The sequence below is a fragment of the Colias philodice genome, chromosome 30 (assembly GCF_061535455.1).
Source record: "Colias philodice isolate Cphi_HAF_F1 chromosome 30, ilColPhil1 Martin Lab GWU primary, whole genome shotgun sequence".
NCBI classification, from domain to species: Eukaryota; Metazoa; Arthropoda; class Insecta; order Lepidoptera; family Pieridae; genus Colias; species Colias philodice.
In genome coordinates, this window is record NC_143115.1 from 177,786 (window position 1) to 197,814 (window position 20,029).

At 31.3% G+C, this 20,029-nt stretch overlaps 2 protein-coding genes and 1 long non-coding RNA gene across 3 annotated transcripts in view; 2 read left to right on the forward strand and 1 right to left on the reverse strand.

Moving 5' to 3' along the window:
- The window catches only part of LOC149475314 (uncharacterized), a 159,184-nt gene that overhangs the window by 18,781 nt on the left and 120,374 nt on the right, over positions 1 to 20,029 (forward strand). The window lies entirely within an intron of this gene.
- Positions 166 to 4,742, forward strand: Ufc1 (Ubiquitin-fold modifier conjugating enzyme 1). Its single transcript, XM_089713239.1, has 4 exons — positions 166 to 402; positions 2,493 to 2,624; positions 3,484 to 3,651; positions 4,625 to 4,742. The coding sequence occupies exons 1-4, from the start codon at positions 280 to 282 to the stop codon at positions 4,709 to 4,711; spliced, it is 510 nt and encodes a 169-aa protein (XP_089569365.1). The 5' UTR covers positions 166 to 279; the 3' UTR covers positions 4,712 to 4,742.
- On the reverse strand, positions 11,732 to 12,472 carry LOC149475318 (uncharacterized). The gene has a single exon (XM_089713274.1). The coding sequence runs from the start codon at positions 12,470 to 12,472 to the stop codon at positions 11,744 to 11,746; it is 729 nt and encodes a 242-aa protein (XP_089569400.1). The 3' UTR covers positions 11,732 to 11,743.

Genomic DNA, 20,029 nt, shown 5'->3' on the forward strand with positions numbered 1-20,029 from the left:
AAAAAATGTTTTTGTTGCTAATATGATTCTTGTTAAGTTAGTTGCTATTGAAATTTATCATAATTACTCCTCGTAATAAAGTACAACATTAATTAAAATGTTGAACCATAAGACAGGTATTTAAGACCCAGTAAATTGGATAAAGAAAGAATTACGTCTACGTGTCAATTACGTCATTAATGACAGCGAAAGAACTTGTTTTTGTGGTGGGTACTGTGTCGTTGATTTACTAATATATTAAAGTTTTCTTTATTAAAACTATGCTATAAACTTTTAAAAATGGTAGACGAAGGTACAAGGAAGACTTTAGGCAGCATTCCCTTGCTGAAAACCAAAGCAGGTCCAAGAGATAAGGAATTGTGGACGACCCGATTAAAGGAAGAATATCAAGCTCTTATTAAGGTATTTAACCCTCTCTCTCTTGTAATTATTGATTTTTTGGACACGTTACAATGTCTGTCTTCAAAAATATGATAGCTATGGACCTATTTATGTATAACTTACGAAGTAACACGACTACTTTCTAAATCGACTCCACGTACGTAACAACGTTAGAATATTGCACGCCTCATAAGCGAAGCGTTGAGGTGGGTACTACTGTCACTTCGCGCAAAACATCTGATTTTTCAAACTTAAAATGTCTTTATGTATCATACATTGCACTTGTAAGATAATACATACACACACATATTAAGAAAAAACACTATTTTTAACGTTCATGATATTTTTGATGTCATTTTTGTTATTTAAACTAGTTAAAAAACAGTTTAAAAAAGTTCTGTCTTGGACGTCCGTGTGTCTGTATGTGCGGACCCTTTTTCTTGTTAACACGATAGCGACCGAAATACTTTACTAATCGAGTCTTTTTTTTTCTCTTACGCTTGAGTATGCTCAGGAATAGAACCCTTTCATTTTTCAGGGTCTGATTCGATGTGGTTTAATTGTTATTAAATAAACAAAAATAATAATTAATAAATATTTATTAAAAAAAAATTATGAGGCGTGCACTTTTGGATTTTCCAAATTATTTATTATATTACGCTGAATGAAATATTACCATTAGTATACTACATTACAAACAGGAAATAAGCGTGAGGTGACACATTATTTGTTGTTACTACATATTTCACATGTTTCAATATAGTGTTGAAGTGTTGATGTATTCTGATTAGATAGATAGGATAGAGTCTCTCATCTTAACTAGGGCATGCACCCGGGTTTACCCGGTTCCGAAAAACCCGGGTAAACCCGGGTTTTTTGATGATCTTGAGAACCGGGTCTGAATAGTATGAAACCCGGTTCTCCCGGTTCCGACCAAAATATTAAAATATAAAGTGTTATTTATATTTTGCTGCATTATTTTAACAAATTATTTCTATTTGGCAACGACAGACTCACGTGCATCGCGAATTTTCGTGCCACGCCTCAAGCGTGGCTCTGATTGGTTGTCTAACCTTAGATGCTATAAGTTTCCTACGGGTGTATCACCGAAAAAAAAATTAGGCTTCGAAAATTACAAAAATTAGGCTACTAAAATATTTTTATTATATTTGTCGTGAATTTGAAAAGCTGTTGATTTAAATACTGTTTCATATAATGATCCAGTAATGTTTTTGTTTTTGGTATCAAGCTGAAATTTATATCGAATACTCAAGTCTTCGGTCCCTTGATGCTGTGAAAAAGTCAAACTCACAAGCCAACGCATCAAAAGATACAGCCGTAAATGCTGAAAATTTTCGCAAATTTTGACATTCGCATGGGACTCAAAACCTACAGGGTACTTATCATGAACACGGAGCCTTTAAATTTGGTAAAAGTAACGTCTTATAACACAGATAAAGGAAAAATTGCTAGAAACATAAGTTACTACATTATAAAAAATTGGTTTGTTCGGAGCCTTCGGAGCTCGAGTCCGACTCGCACTTGGCCGGTTTTTTGCTTTACAGTTTGCAGATATTGAATAAGGTTTAAGTTTATATGTGATATTATGATAACAAGGTACTTTTATAAGACTGATAAATAAAGAAAAGTATTGAAATTTTGTTTCTTTATTAATTTAATAAAATAAGACACAAGCCGCGTAAAAGAAAAGGCCCATCAGGTACTTTTACAGTTACTTTTGTTTAATTTCGTATTTTTTTCCGAGGTATATAAAAGAACCGGGTAACCCGGTTCTACCCGGTTCTGAGCTCGATTTGGAACCGGGTTTCAGAAACTTGGAACCGGACTCGGTTCTGCATGCCCTAATCTTAACATTATTCAAACAACAACTTGCCACAGAGATCACAATAAAGCGATAAAGCTGCCTTTAATCCGTCAGTCCTCGGATCACAGACACAATAGAAAATCTATTGTGTCTCGGCCCGATCGGGCCGCTCGGTGGTCAATGGGTTAATGTACATCACGGTTATAATATAGTTTTTTTTAATAATTAGAAAATAATAACAAATCCACTAATGAAATATTTATTTAATACATAATTAAATTTTCAGTACGTCCAAAACAATAAAGAAGCAGACAATGATTGGTTTCGACTAGAATCAGACAAAACAGGAACCCGCTGGTTCGGCAAGTGTTGGTACATTCATAACTTGCTGAAATATGAGTTTGATCTAGAATTTGATGTAAGTATGATATTTGTATGACTGCCTCCTTGGTATAGTGGTTGACGCGTGAGCGTAGAACCGAGGGGTCCTGGGTTCGATTCCCGGTGGAGACGAAGAAAAAAAAATGTCTCGGCTTGGCAGGACACAGAAGGCTGATCACCTACTTGTCCCTAAAGAAAATCGATGAGTGAAACATATGTATGCATAATGCATCTGCCCCTTACCCCACTTGGGGACATGGGACTTTTTTTTATGATATTTGTATGGAAATACAAATATTTTCAATTATAGTCAATAGTATTTGGTGCTGTTTTTAGGGTTCCGTACCCAAAGGGTAAAACGGGACCCTATTACTAAGCCTCCGCTGTCTGTCTGTCTGTCTCCAGGCTGTATCTCATAAACCGTGATAGCTGGAAAGCTGAAATTTTCACAAATGATATATTTCCGTTGCCGCTATAAAGTGTTTGTTCTGTTTGTATATTAAATAGAAAAAAATAAAAATTATAAGTGTATCTACACTAATATTATAAAGAGGAACACTTTGTTTGTTTGTTTCATTGTAATGAATAGGCTCATAAACTATTGGACCGATTTTAAAAATTCTTTCACCATTTGAAAGCTACATTATCCCCCAGTAGTAATATAGGCTATATATATCATCATGCTAAGACCAACAGGAGTGGAGTAATGCGGATGAAACCGCGCGGCACAGCTAGTTTTAAATAATATATTATGTATACATTACAGACACAAAGCGCGCGGCACAGCTAGCTTTAAATATGCATAATGTACACATTGTAGACACAAAGACCTTATTTATTTTTTTCATGATTCTCCTATTTGCTTTTCGATAAAATAACCTTGGTATTTTTCTTAGATTCCCGTGACCTACCCGACCACAGCACCAGAGATAGCGCTCCCTGGGCTTGACGGGAAAACGGCGAAAATGTATAGAGGCGGTAAAATATGTTTGACGGACCATTTTAAGCCGCTATGGGCAAGAAATGTACCTAAGTTTGGTATAGCACACGCTATGGCTTTGGGGGTGAGTTGAGTTTATAAATAGCTAATTTATAAATATTAGTTTGTTACCATTTTAAAACTAAAGTGTGGAATCTATTTTGATAAAGTCAAAGAATCCATACTATAGTAGAGCCATTTTAATAGGCAACATTTGACAGTTCAACAAAATTCAACAACGTAACCTAGTAACGACGACATAGAATAACATGATATTTCGTTTTGTTAGAACTGCACATTTGCTTAACTTTTTTCAATTACGATTACATATTTATAATAATAATGACCGATGCAACTAATTTTAAGATTTGATTTTACTGATAAACCATTCTAAACATAATAAACATTTTCTTATTTAAAGAACTGACGTCGCTACAATTTTGTGTCAATAAACCTTTTTTCTTTATAAATACCAGAGACGTTACTCTAAAAATCGAAATCTGACATCTAGAATCGAATGCATTGGTTACTTGGGAATAAAAATCATCATAAATTATTGACATGTGTTTCAAGTTCGATTGACAATTGTTTCAAGTCCGTATCGATTAATTCGCTTTAATCGATGTTTTTAAGCAGGTTACCACCCTATGAAGATAAAATTGATAGACGTCAAATGTTGCCTATTAAATTGGCTCAACTATAATACATATTATAAATGCGAAAGTAACTCTGTCTATCTGTCTGTTACTCAATCACATCTAAACTACTGAACCAATTTTCATGAAATTTGGTATGGAGATATTTTGATACCCGAGAAAGGACATAGGCTACTTTTTATCCCAGGAAAATGACGCATTCCCGGAAATCCCACGGGAACGGGAACTGCGGGTTTTTCTTTGACTGCGCGGGTGAAGCCGCGGGCGGAAACCTAGTATTAGTATAGATATTGTATTAGTATTAATATTGTTATAGAGGTCTATATTTATATTAACTTTATTCTTCGACAAGTTTTAATGTAATTATTTAAGGTTATAATAATAATTTATATTTTATTACAGTTGGGTCCATGGCTAGCAGTAGAAATTCCCGATTTGATAGAAAAGGGGGTAGTTAAATATCAAGAGAAATCAGAAGAAGCGAAATGACCTGTATATATTGTTATATTACATATTTTTTACTTATTTTTTGTTTTATTCAACCATAAATTATTAGCTAGTGTTCAATTATGACGTTACGCAATTCTAGATTTTTTACCCCCCCCCCCCTTGTTTATTTCTTATGAAGATTTAAGTCTTGACTTCAAAAATTAACATTTGATAATACAGGGTGTCCCAAAAAGTAGTGATATACTGAAGCTGAGAGGTAGAGGACTTAGAGGGCTATCCGAATCACCCCCATGTGTGTTATGCGATTTTTCGTATTTTCGGAGTTATTAAATTTTTTTCAATTTTTCATCTATCGCCGAGTACGATGAGATTTTTATTTATGGTGACGTGAATTATTGCGCTAGATGCTTGATTTTTTTTGTGTGCTAAGCTGAAAGATAGGCCAATTCAGTATGGTAACATTTACTATCGTTAGATCTTTGAATGGAATAAAAAAAACAATTAAATGCCAAGAAAGATAAAATTACCCAGTATGTTCATAACTTCAAGGGCCCATAAAAAAATAAAATCACATAAAAAAGGTTTTCCATTTGGCTTTTAAAAACTTGCTCTATCGATCAGGTAGCTACCCTAAAAATTTCATTTTATTATTCTGAAGGCTTCAATCGAAAAATTGAAATCTTAATGTGGTAAGTGCAAAATTTTTATTAACATGATGATCATTAAAACCAATAAATAGGTGTTTAATTACCAGATTTTTTTTAAAATAGCCCCGCTGTTGCTCAATGCAAGTGCGACATCACCGTAAAAAGTTGTCTTTTTAATGTCTGAATGTTCTTTAATCATTTTTAATGGTTTCTTCTGCTATTATGAATTTCCGGGTTATTTCGTCCAAATTGTGGCAGTCTCTCGTCTTTGTAGTATCCCCACAGAAAAAATTCAATAGGGTTTATGTCCGGAGACCGTGGAGGCCAGGCTAAAGGGCAAAAATACCCTGAAAGATGGATTGGTCGTAGCAGCCTGCGCATGCGCCGGTGACGCCTACCTTAAAGCCTGGCCTCCACGGTCCCTCGACCTAAACCCCATTGAATTGTTTCAATGGGGATACTAAAAAGACCTCGGCTACTTGAGAGAATGCCCCAATTTGGACGAAATAACCCGGAAATTCATAGTAGCAGAAGAAACCATTAAAAATGATAAAAGAACATTCAGACATTAAAAAGACAACTTTTTACGGTGATGTCGCACTTTCATTGAGCAACAGCGGGGCTATTTTAAAAAAATTCTGGTAATTAAACACCTATTTATTGGTTTTAATGATCATCATGTTAATAAAAATTTTGCACTTACCACATTAAGATTTCAATTTTTCGATTGAAGCCTTCAGAATAATAAAATGAAATTTTTAGGGTAGCTACCTGATCGATAGAGCAAGTTTTTAAAAGCCAAATGGAAAACCTTTTTTATGTGATTTTATTTTTTTATGGGCCCTTGAAGTTATGAACATACTGGGTAATTTTATCTTTCTTGGCATTTAATTGTTTTTTTTATTCCATTCAAAGATCTAACGATAGTAAATGTTACCATACTGAATTGGCCTATCTTTCAGCTTAGCACACAAAAAAAATCAAGCATCTAGCGCAATAATTCACGTCACCATAAATAAAAATCTCATCGTACTCGGCGATAGATGAAAAATTGAAAAAAATGTAATAACTCCGAAAATACGAAAAATCGCATAACACACATGGGGGTGATTCGGATAGCCCTCAAGGTCCTCTACCTCCCAGCTTCCGTTCATCACTACTTTTTGGGACACCCTGTATAATAGTAATCAATATTAAGTATCATTTCTTAACTTTTCTAGTAAATATTGGTTTGATGACGTTTTAAAACTAAATAATCTGTGGAACCAATTTTGATAAATTTTGTCACAAGAATAATTACTAATAATTAAATACTAATTTAAAATATTCAAACTTTGTCTTCTTTGTGCTTTTTATAGTGATGCTTTATGTAATGTTCAAAAATCCTTTTAGAATAGGTATTTGATGAAATATTTAAGTCAACACAAGCAAAATAGTGTGAATAAAAGCTATTATTAAATAAAATGGAAACGAAACCAATAAAATGTTATCAAAAATATATTCTAAATCATATTGTAGCAAATTTTATGGTTATTGTGTTGTGTTATAAGTTTTAACAGTAAAAAATAAGGTAAGGCAAAAACTTTATGTATGAAATGATATTTTAATAATAATTGTGAACCAAACGCTAAACAAAATCAAGGTAGTATTTTATTGTGTTTGGTTTTACGCGTGTACATTTACAACTAGCGGTCCGCCCCGGCTTCGCCCGTGGTACATATTTCGCAATAAAAGTATATGTTCTTTCTCAGGGTCTACAGATTGTCTGTGCCAAATTTCATCAAAATCGGTTGAGAGGTTTAAGCGGTAAAGCGTAACAGACAGACAGACAGAATTACTTTCGCATTTATAATATTATAGTAGGGATAGTAGAGATATTATATTATCCCGACGCGACGTTCCCACGCTCGCTGCAAAGTGTCCGAAACATCGGGATAATAATATAATGAATAAAAAACAAGTTAAAATCTTTAATTGTAAATGTATAATACTCGCGTAATTCAAAATATATTACATAATAATAATATATCATAGGTGAACCAATGAGGTAAACATAGACTTTTCACACACTTTTCATAGGTATACAAGAAAATCATAAACACATTCAATTTAAACATATATATTTCTACTAGCGGTCCGCCCCGGCTTCGCCCGTGGTACCTACATGTTTAAACTATCCTATCTCTCAAGTTGGATCGAACTGCACATGGTGTGCGAATTTTATTATAATCGGTTAAGTGGTTTAGGAGTCCATTGAGGACAAACATTGTGACACGAGATTTATATAAGTATAATAAGAAGATGTAGAAATCCTTTTATTTTGTAATCTAAGGTAGAAATGTAGAATACCTTTAGAAAACAGATAATATTATAATACTTCAAGTCAGTTTCAGTCAAACTTTTTAATTTTCAGATTCTGAAAATTAAAAATCGGAATGCTTTTCAGTTGGCAGTGGATAGCTTTATTTTCTTGTCTATGGTCCGTTGGAAAATGCGTCGTGAGTATAAATCTTTATTAATTATGAGAAAGTCGTGTTTAGAGCGTTTTCACATTATCCGATCCGATATCGGATATCGGAAGCCGATAGCCGATATCCGATATCGGAGGGAAGTAAAATGTATGAAATATATGCCTGTCTTTCACATTGTCCGGTCCGATATCGGATATCGGAGCCGACACCGATATTCCCAGTGGCTATCGGACGATAATGTTTAGTGTTGCCAACTCAATTTTCGAAAAGACAGTATACCAACAGCAAAAAAGCACTAGTTTGTGTATTTTCAGTCTAATAGGGCGCTCAATCTTTAAAAAAATTCTTTGCTTTTAACCTAAAATCCTTTCTATTAAAAGAAACCTTTTTTTATTTAGAAAACACACATTTAAGTATTTATAGGCATTTAAAATACGATTTATGCGGCAGGTATTTTTATTTGCCGTATTAAAATATACGACAATTGGCTGAACTGAAGTAAACAAAAATATATTGCATTCTTAAATTCAAATATCTATCTTCGAAAACATTAGTGTCTATCATCTTTATTTTATCTCATTCTGCCTCGCTCCTCCTCCTACTCGGATTTTGGTTGTGCTGTTTATTGTATTGTTGTCATTGAGTGCTTTGTTTTTAACCGACTTCAAAAAAAGGAGGAGATTTCACACCGATTTTATTTTTATTTTGAATTTACAACAAAGAATACAAAGTTTGAAAACTCTTAATTCTAAAATAATTGTTTATGACAATAAAATAATTTATGTATCTTTACTTACAGGAAATTACAACAATCATATTACAAATATATTTGAACGAGTGACAATATTATTTTAGGATATTACAGTGTAATAAGAAAAAGAAAAGAAAATGTGAACAAAGATTGTATCACTTAATAAATTTATCATAGGTACTACATGAACTTTTATAAATGTATGTAGTGAAAAAATGACTAAATGACTAGGTACGTCTTGTATACGTAGTATATTATTATTAGTCTGTGGTACGTCTTGCTAAAAATACGTGCATCTAGATTTTGAAATATAAATTATATTCGTCCATGGTATTACTAAAACTATAAACTAATACTAGGTTGTAGTAGGTATTGATATAAATTTATTTAATTTATAATATTGTGTTAACATAAGTATATTATGTTATACAAATAACCGATATCAAAACTATTTAGTAAATTGCACATCTAAATAATATATGTAGTAATTTGTGATATCAAATCTTTTTTTTACATTTTACTTTTCTTTTTTGAAGTTGTTTTTCTTTATCGTAGTTATTTTTAATGTACATGTACAACTATGATTTATAACATTTGATTTTTTTTAATTATACCTTTTTTTTATCAACTGGCAATTTAGTTTAGTTTTCTCTAAAAATTTCTGGTAACACTCATGATGATATCGGAACGATTTTATCGGACAATGTGAAAGGGCAAATTGTATCCGATATCGGATATCGGCTATCGGCGTCCGATATCCGATATCGGATCGGATAATGTGAAAACGCTCTAAATAGTGTTTATTTCACCACTTAAGTGAAGTCAATAATTGCTGAATGGATTTTCATTTTTTTTTAAGTGAAACTTCTTTATCGGGGTTGGAAAAAAATGTGTGCGTGTACTAGTGTACACACGTAAGAAGTGAAACTTCTTTATGACCTTATTTTTCAAAAAATAATTTACTATATGCAACTTTACAGAAATACGTCGAATCACGCGTGGTAGGGATAAGAAAAAGATGGTGCGTAACGGAAAAATGTCACGCGTAACGAAAAAATATTGTACACTAAATTTTTGAAGTGAAACTTCTTTATCGGGGTTGGATATGGTTGGGCTTGTTTTTATCCCTACCACGCGTGATTGACGTATTTCTGTAAAATTGCATAATATAGTAAATTATTTTTTGAAAAATAAGGTCATAAAGAAGTTTCACTTTTTACGTGTGTACACTAGTACACGCACACTTTTTTTTAATAATTTGCAATTGCAAGTTACTTTAATATTAAAACAAGAATAACAACTTAGATATTTATTTCATTTTATGTCTATATCAAAACTTACTTTTTGCAGGACGATGCACCTACAGAAACCGTAATTATTTATTTTTATTTTAACAATTTTTACTGTAATATAATTTTTTTAAGGTATCAATCTCATGTTTATAAAATCTAAAGTAAATAGATAAATAGCTGTCCTTCTAATTTGTGAAACGGCTGATTCTAATTTAATGGAATATTACTGAACGAAAATCAATTTTATAGACGACATTTTTATTTTATATCTAATGTAGAGTGTAGACGAATTCGTGAGCACTCACTTGTATATTAGTAATTGAAAAAAAAATCATTTTAAATCAATTTATTGTCCTTCCTTAATGTATAATTAATTTTTATATTATGTACCTATATCTTATAGCCATCACAAGCACCTGCTGCAGATGATGTAAGTTTCTTATTTTAAATTTAATAAAAAATGTACCTTGCGTACTTACTGTACGTATTTTTTTTCTGACTAAAATATTTATTACTAGCAGTCCGCCCCGGCTTCGCCCGTGGTACATATTTCGCAATAAAAAGTAGCCTATGTCCTTTCTCGGGTATCAAAATATCTCCATACCAAATTTCATGCAAATTGGTTCAGTAGTTTAGGCGTGATTGAGTAACAGACAGACAGACAGAGTTACTTTCGCATTTATAATATTAGTATGGATTAGTTACGGATTTTTTCATTCTAAGTACTATTTTTGAAAAACTATAGCTATAAAGTACTTTTTATTCTATCCCCAAAAAATTCTGCGATATTGGACTTTACTAAGTAAGTACTTATATTATCATTTTCCATTATAGAAAGCAGCAGTTACGAATGTAAGTGCCAATTTATAATATTATTTTTACGAATCTGATTTAAATTATAGCGCTCCGCGGTTTCACCCGCGTGGCTCCGCTCCTGTTGGTCTTAGCGTGATGATTATAGCCTATAGCCTTTCTCGATGAATGGGCTATCTAACACCGAAAGGATTTTTCAAATCGGACCAGTAGTTCCTGAGATTAGCGCGTTCAAACAAACAAACAAACTTTATAATATTAGTATCTAGATTTACATATGCTGGATTATTTTTGTTACTAGTGGAAGAATGATCAAATTCGTAGGTACTCGCTGTTTCAGAGATATTGCTTCAAATTAAGTAAAATTTGCAATCTTTTCAAAGATTTGTAGTATTCAGTAGACAGCTAATACTTTTAATTTCGATACACAGATAATATTATAATGAGTAGGTAATATGTATATTAGAGCATTAAATGCTCTGATGATCTTCTTTATACTTAGTAAAAATGAATCGCCAAATGTGATCCCAAGTGCAAAACTCGGGAACGGCTGAACCGATTTCGAAAATTCCTTTTTATAATACTCCTTAAAGTACAAGGATGGTTCTTGTACAGAAAACGTTTATCTTTTTAACCGAGTTCAAAAAAAGGACGAGGTTATCAATTCGGCCGGTATATTTTTTACATAAATTAAGGAACTATAAATGAAAAATTAATGATCATCATAGTTACTTTTTATTCTTTTTATAAACTTACATTATCAAATAATTAGGTAGGTACGTTCATCACAATAAAAATATTAAAATTATATGTATAGTTTTTTAAAACATTAGGTATAGGTATTTAGAAAAAAAAATTGTCGATCAGCATATTCCTAAACGTTACCTGTCTTTTAAATGGGATAAATTATCTTGATAATTCAAAAATGAAACATCTTTAGGCGCATTGAGAGTAAAATTTTTTTGAATCTTGCCAAAGAAGTTTCACTTCTGACACATATAATGGTCGGGACAAACGCTCTTTTTTATTTACTAGCATTAATAACGATACAAACTAAGAACAAACCACAAAATAACAGGCTCAACATGAAATAGAAGCTACACCAAATGCGATATTTGCAATAAAAAAATTAAATAAGTCGTGCTCACACTAATAAATTTTAACAACAATCTCTTGTTAAATTGAATCATATGAAAAGTATTAATTTCTAACGACCAGCACTCCAAAACGTGCATAAATATTTTAGCATCACTTCGTACTTTGGATAAATTATAATAATTTATTATAATGTCGTTTGCCGATTCCATTAGAGCTTCTCGAAGCTTCGATACTCCTTCGCAGGCATATGCTATGATACCAATCACACTTGTATCTAATACCACCCATATAAGAATTAAAAACATATACTCTGGAGTATCCAAATAACGGTAGGAATAAACGAACATCCATATACCGATCAAAGCGTATACAAAAGTTGTTGCCAAAGTAAAAAATAAGGACAGATTAAAAATACCGTTCAACAATTCAAACGATTCGCCAATCAAAACATAAGCCATAGACAACGACTTGCTATTAACATTTTTGGCGCGAACTGTGACGTTTCGCTGTGTTCGTGTATGATTATTTTTGTGTCGAAATGTAGATAGAATATCATTAATTGCACGTAGTCTTAAAGATAACATATTTACATAAGTGTACACTGTAAATATTTCGAATTTGTGCTTAAACGATGTTATGGCCATAGTGATGATAAGCGTACACCATGATTGATGGTAATATAATTCATTGAGCGTAGCAATTGTGTATGACGCGATGCAGAACGCCATTATAATATCTATTTGCCTCTTCCACGCACTATAGATTTGATAATCAAGTCCCAACAGATAATCAATTTCGGTTACCTTTTTAATAATATCTATGGTCTTTTTTGAATAAAAAAGGGGGCCTAGTAGGGCAATTGCGAATTGGATACATATAAAAATAGTTGGAGTAGTGCTTAGTAGACCATAATCAATGTTCGATTTGTATGGAATTTCAGATTTACTAATTATCATAGTAATTTGTAAGAATACTGCACCAATTAACACGAAAAACGAACATAACTTTTGTTTTAACGTTGGTTGTAAAATAACTCCATTGACGAATCTAAATCGTGTTGTTCCCATGCACTTTTCGATTATAGTTATAGATTTCAAAGACTGCACTAAAGCATTAGTTCTATCTTCCATTTTTGTTGAAAGAGTGAACATTTCGTGAACCTTTTATTAATTTTCGACATAAAAAGGTGTTATCACATTAAGATATAGTCTATAATGTTATAGTCTAAGATCCCACCGCAGGATTATTGCGTTCATATTTTTTTTTTGATGAAACCAAAATTTTATGTATATTTATAATTAGGAGAATATATTATATCGACTAGGTTGCCAGTCAAAATTTGACCGCAAGCATGTTTAATTAAATTTTTTCTAATCGATTTTTGGGGATTTTCGTTCACTTGTTTTTTGTATAAAATGTCAAATCACGGCAAATAATCGATTAGAAAAAATTTAATTAAACATGCTTGCGGCCAAATTTTGACGGGCAACCTAGTCGATATAATATATTCCCCTAATCACTACATTGTATAAAACAAAGTCGCTTTCTCTGTCCCTATGTCCCTATGTATACTTACCTAAGTATTTAAAACTACGCGACAGTTTTTTTTAATAGATAGAGTAATTCAAGAGGAAGGTTTTAGTATATAATTTATTATGTTTAAAACAAATCGGGCGAAGCCGCGGGCGGAAAGCTACTTATAAATATTCATAAAATTTTGGGTTCATCAAAAAAAAAACACTATGAACGCAATGATCTTGCGGTGGGCTCTAGTACTATTATATATTTGATGTTTACGTAGTTATAATAATTTTATTTGGAGGTAGTTAAGTTATTGAAAATGAATTTGTAGGTAAGTTATGATGTACGGCCATTTGGTAATTGTATCGTAGGAAATTAATGAAAATGTAGTGTCTGTGTGTTGATATGAATTAAATTTCGATAAAACATTAACATAAAAAAATGTGTTTGTCTATTTGTGTATTGTGTATTTTTATTTCATACTAGCGGTCCGCCCCGGCTTCGCCCGTGGTACATGTTTACGTTTTCTCTACATAAGAACCATCCTCGTACTTCAAGGAATATAATAAAAAAGAATTATCGAAATCGGTTCAGCCGTTCTCGAGTTATGCGCTTACCAACACGTTCTGCGATTCATTTTTATATATATAAGACTAGCGGTCCGCCCCGGCTTCGCCCGTGGTACATGTTTACGTTTTCTCTACATAAGAACCATCTTCGTACTTCAAGGAATATAATAAAAAAAGAATTATCGAAATCGGTTCAGCCGTTCTCGAGTTATGCGCTTACCAACACATTTTGCGATTCATTTTTATATATTATAAGAAGATTATAACATTAAACATACTGATAGTAGGTATTTATTATAAAAAAAGTTATCTGTGTAAAATCAGTTACTTTCCGTATATATCCAAGAAATTATGAAGAAATACTTATCCTACTTATATAATAAACGCAATATTTTAGAATGTATAGACATAGGTTTGTTAGGAACTCTTTCTCGCGGAAACTGCAAAACGGAGTTTGATGAAACTCGGCTTTTTTTAAACAGAATAACAACAACAAGTTTAAAACAAGAAGTTAACGATGAAAGAAATTTACGAAAATAAATAATATTTAAACGTCGGGCGAATCCACGGTAGATACTTATTAGTTATTTAAAATAGTAACATAAAGGCTAGTAACACATCAATCGATGAAATGGAGTTTATTTATTATGTACGTTATTATATTACTATCTATTAAGTATATTGGACTAAAGTATATACGGAAATCACATCGTAGGTACTTAAGTTGACGGTTAAAAAAACATTGAATCTACTACGTAGAAGTACTTTGTAAATAGTATATGACCGATATACCTACATGTGTTGACGACGAAAGAAGAAGTTTTAAATTATTTTATTCTTACAACAGTCAATGCCTTTGTTACTTTTTTAGGAGTCAGAGTTCTAACTGAAAGATAATAAGTATTTTCTATTAAAATCACAATAAATATTAAGCACATAGGACAAATTTAATAGTTTTAAAAGATAAATAGTAATTAATTATTTACGCTTTAATCATGAATTAAACCAAACAAGTCAGTACTAGAGCTACTGAGCTAGATTATAACATAAGGATTAAGGATACGTTAGGAGTATAACCAGTACGTCACGCTAGGAATGTTTTGAAATGTGACAAGCTAGGTCAGGAAGTATTTATTTTGGAAGGAATAGGTATAAGTCAAAGTGAAATGAGGATAATATCACATTTCATGAAATCATGCCACGAAATCTTACTTTTTACTAAAAATATTTAGTTATTTGAAAATTAAATATTTTCTCTTTATTCCTACACATTGTTTTAATTTGGTTAATCAAACATTTAATTTAGGTTTCTAGAAATAGGAATGGGTAATAGTGAAACCCATTTTTCTTATAACAACTTTTTATTGTTTGTTAAATAATACATTCAATCCTATCTCATATTTTCCACGTCTATAGTATCTCATATTATATTGTAAAATAACACGTATACTTATGTCTAAAACATAAACTACAAAACTTTTAAGAAATGAAATGAAATTATTCAATACTATAAAGTATAAATCATTACAATTGGTAATTATAGGAAATGACAAATCTGTATCACAAATATTAAATACGTTGTAGAGGTGCTGACAACAGCAAGCAACAACCTCTTATTAACAAAAAACATTTCATACCCCGATAAACGTAACGGCCACGCTTCCACAGCGTTCAATAATATCTTAGCTTCGTTGCGAACATCTTTCGACAAATTATAGTCCACTATGATATCATTAATTATGATTTTTAATTGATCCCTCGACGATACTATACTATCACCGATGAAAGCAGTAACTGTTATTGTAATTAATTCTATCATGCACCACATTGCTAAAGAAAATACAAAGTTAACGTTTTTATCGAAACGATAGTAACAAGTGTAATTCCATATTGAATTTAACATGTAAACATATGTAGTAGTCACTAAAAATAATATAGTTGTACTGAAAACTCTATTGATTAACACACTCACTTCGCCGATCAAACAGTAAGCCATAGACAATGTGCGTATTTTGATATTTTTGGCGCGAACAACCTGACGTGTGTCATTTTTCCCGCCAAACTCGGATAAATATTTTTTTAATATATCCAGACGTTGAGAAAACATTGATATAAACGTACATAATGTAAATATCTCAAGTTTTTGTCTGAATACCAAAATCGATGAAAATGATATCAATAAACACCCAAACACTTGTGCAGCAAAATAATCCATTGCCATAAAATATAATATAATCATCGCAATGAAAACAAATAACATTTGTTTTGTTTTTAATTTCTTTTCTACATAAAAGTCGCTATTGATCTGTAACAAGCAGTCTACATTTGCCAATTTTTTGATGATATCAACATAGCTGTTTGTAAATAAGTTCGGAACCATCGTTTGCATAACAAAATAAACCATCATATATACACCCGGCATGGCCGTTAAAAAATTGAATTCTAAGCCGTTTGACAGTGACGTTTTTTTAAAATCGAATAAGCCTAATGTATAACACATAAGGCTGGAAATTACAAAAAATACAGAATACAACTTGTTCGCTAATGTTGGAGCTTTAATAATACCATTAATATAAGTGAATCGAAACACAGACAAGCATTTTTCTACGATTATTAATGGATGTAAGCAGTTTATTATACTTTTAATATTTTCTTGCGATTCCTCCATTTTAAAAGAAAGTCAATACTTAGGTAAATTTTTCGCTGACAGTTATAGTAAACACGCAGCACCCCTTACTCAGATAAAATAATTCGTTAAATCGTGAAAAATTTTTTCAAATGCATCTGTTGCGTATTTTTTTCAATAGTCATCAAGCTTTTCTAGAAAAAACCTATGCTCTCGATTCGTAGCACAATATATTAAAAATAAAGATGAAAATTTGATCCGGAGTGATGACCTGTTTCCTTGCTTATTGTATCATAAAAAGTTGAGCACAGATATCTTGGAAAATTTTATGATTGTGGACCTCAACTCAAGATTCCAAGCTTTTTTGTATAGTATCAACAGTCATAGAAAATAACTATATTTTCTAATTCTCAAAAAACAACCATTGAACATGGAAGTCGTTCACTAAATATAATACATATTGATAAAACAATAAATGTAATGGAAATTTCTTATTATGTTAATACGGTCACTTCATTATATTTTGATGTTAACATTACTTATAAAAAATGTAATTACTTACAATTCTTATCGAAATAATGAAAATAGGGTGTTTGTGGGTGGACATGAATTTCATTTCATAATTACTTTAATACCAATCACATAAAAATGGGGAAAGTTATGTGTTTTATTTGTTTATTTTTGCTGAGTGTAGTTGGATAATTCAGCCGTTCTCGAGTTATGCGCTTACCAACACATTTTGCGATTCATTTTTATATATAAGAAGATTATAACATTAAACATACTGATAGTAGGTATTTATTATAAAAAAAGTTATCTGTGTAAAATCAGTTACTTTCCGTATATATCCAAGAAATTATGAAGAAATACTTATCCTACTTATATAATAAACGCAATATTTTAGAATGTATAGACATAGGTTTGTTAGGAACTCTTTCTCGCGGAAACTGCAAAACGGAGTTTGATGAAACTCGGCTTTTTTTAAACAGAATAACAACAACAAGTTTAAAACAAGAAGTTAACGATGAAAGAAAATTTACGAAAATAAATAATATTTAAACGTCGGGCGAATCCACGGTAGATACTTATTAGTTATTTAAAATAGTAACATAAAGGCTAGTAACACATCAATCGATGAAATGGAGTTTATTTATTATGTACGTTATTATATTACTATCTATTAAGTATATTGGACTAAAGTATATACGGAAAAAAATCACATCGTAGGTACTTAAGTTGACGGTTAAAAAAACATTGAATCTACTACGTAGAAGTACTTTGTAAATAGTATATGACCGATATACCTACATGTGTTGACGACGAAAGAAGAAGTTTTAAATTATTTTATTCTTACAACAGTCAATGCCTTTGTTACTTTTTTAGGAGTCAGAGTTCTAACTGAAAGATAATAAGTATTTTCTATTAAAATCACAATAAATATTAAGCACATAGGACAAATTTAATAGTTTTAAAAGATAAATAGTAATTAATTATTTACGCTTTAATCATGAATTAAACCAAACAAGTCAGTACTAGAGCTACTGAGCTAGATTATAACATAAGGATTAAGGATACGTTAGGAGTATAACCAGTACGTCACGCTAGGAATGTTTTGAAATGTGACAAGCTAGGTCAGGAAGTATTTATTTTGGAAGGAATAGGTATAAGTCAAAGTGAAATGAGGATAATATCACATTTCATGAAATCATGCCACGAAATCTTACTTTTTACTAAAAATATTTAGTTATTTGAAAATTAAATATTTTCTCTTTATTCCTACACATTGTTTTAATTTGGTTAATCAAACATTTAATTTAGGTTTCTAGAAATAGGAATGGGTAATAGTGAAACCCATTTTTTTTATAACAACTTTTTATTGTTTGTTAAATAATACATTCAATCCTATCTCATATTTTCCACGTCTATAGTATCTCATATTATATTGTAAAATAACACGTATACTTATGTCTAAAACATAAACTACAAAACTTTTAAGAAATGAAATGAAATTATTCAATACTATAAAGTATAAATCATTACAATTGGTAATTATAGGAAATGACAAATCTGTATCACAAATATTAAATACGTTGTAGAGGTGCTGACCACAGCAAGCAACAACCTCTTATTAACAAAAAACATTTCATACCCCGATAAACGTAACGGCCACGCTTCCACTGCGTTCAATAATATCTTAGCTTCGTTGCGAACATCTTTCGACAAAGTATAGTCCACTATTATATCATTAATTATGATTTTTAATTGATCCCTCGACGATACTATACTATCACCGATGAAAGCAGTAACTGTTATTGTAATTAATTCTATCATGCACCACATTGCTAAAGAAAATACAAAGTTAACGTTTTTATCGAAACGATAGTAACAAGTGTAATTCCATATTGAATTTAACATGTAAACATATGTAGTAGTCACTAAAAATAATATAGTTGTACTGAAAACTCTATTGATTAACACACTCACTTCGCCGATCAAACAGTAAGCCATAGACAATGTGCGTATTTCGATATTTTTGGCGCGAACAACCTGACGTGTGTCATTTTTCCCGCCAAACTCGGATAAATATTGTTTTAATATATCCAGACGTTGAGAAAACATTGATATAAACGTACATAACGTAAATATCTCAAGTTTTTGTCTGAATACCAAAATCGATGAAAATGATATCAATAAACACCCAAACACTCTTGCAGCAAAATAATCCATTGCTATAAAATATAATATAATCATCGCAATGAAAACAAATAACATTTGTTTTGTTTTTAATTTCTTTTCTACATAAAAGTCGCTATTGATCTGTAACAAGCAGTCTACATTTGCCAATTTTTTGATGATATCAACATAGCTGTTTGTAAATAAGTTCGGAACCATCGTTTGCATAACAAAATAAAGCATCATATATACACCCGGCATGGCCGTTAAAAAATTGAATTCTAAGCCGTTTGACAGTGACGTTTTTTTAAAATCGATTATGCCTAATGTATAACACATAAGGCTGGAAATTACAAAAAATACAGAATACAACTTGTTCGCTAATGTTGGAGCTTTAATAATACCATTAATATAAGTGAATCGAAACACAGACAAGCATTTTTCTACGATTATTAATGGATGTAAGCAGTTTATTATACTTTTAATATTTTCTTGCGATTCCTCCATTTTAAAAGACAGTCAATACTTAGGTAAATTTTTCGCAGTTATAGTAAACACGCAGCACCCCTTAATCAGATAAAATAATTCGTTAAATCGTGAAAAAATTTTTCAAATGCATCTGTTGTGTATTTTTAGCACATATTCGTAGCACAATATATTAAAAATAAAGATGAAAATTTGATCCGGAGTGATGACCTGTTTCCTTGCTTATTGTATCAGAAAAAGTAGAGCACAGATATCTGAGAAAATATTTTGATTGTGAACCTCAACTCAAGATTCCAAGTTTTTTGGTATAATATCAATTACAGTCATAGAAAATAACTATATTTTATAATTCTCAAAAAACAACCATTGAACATGGAAGTCGTTCACTAAATATTATACAAATTGTGTCA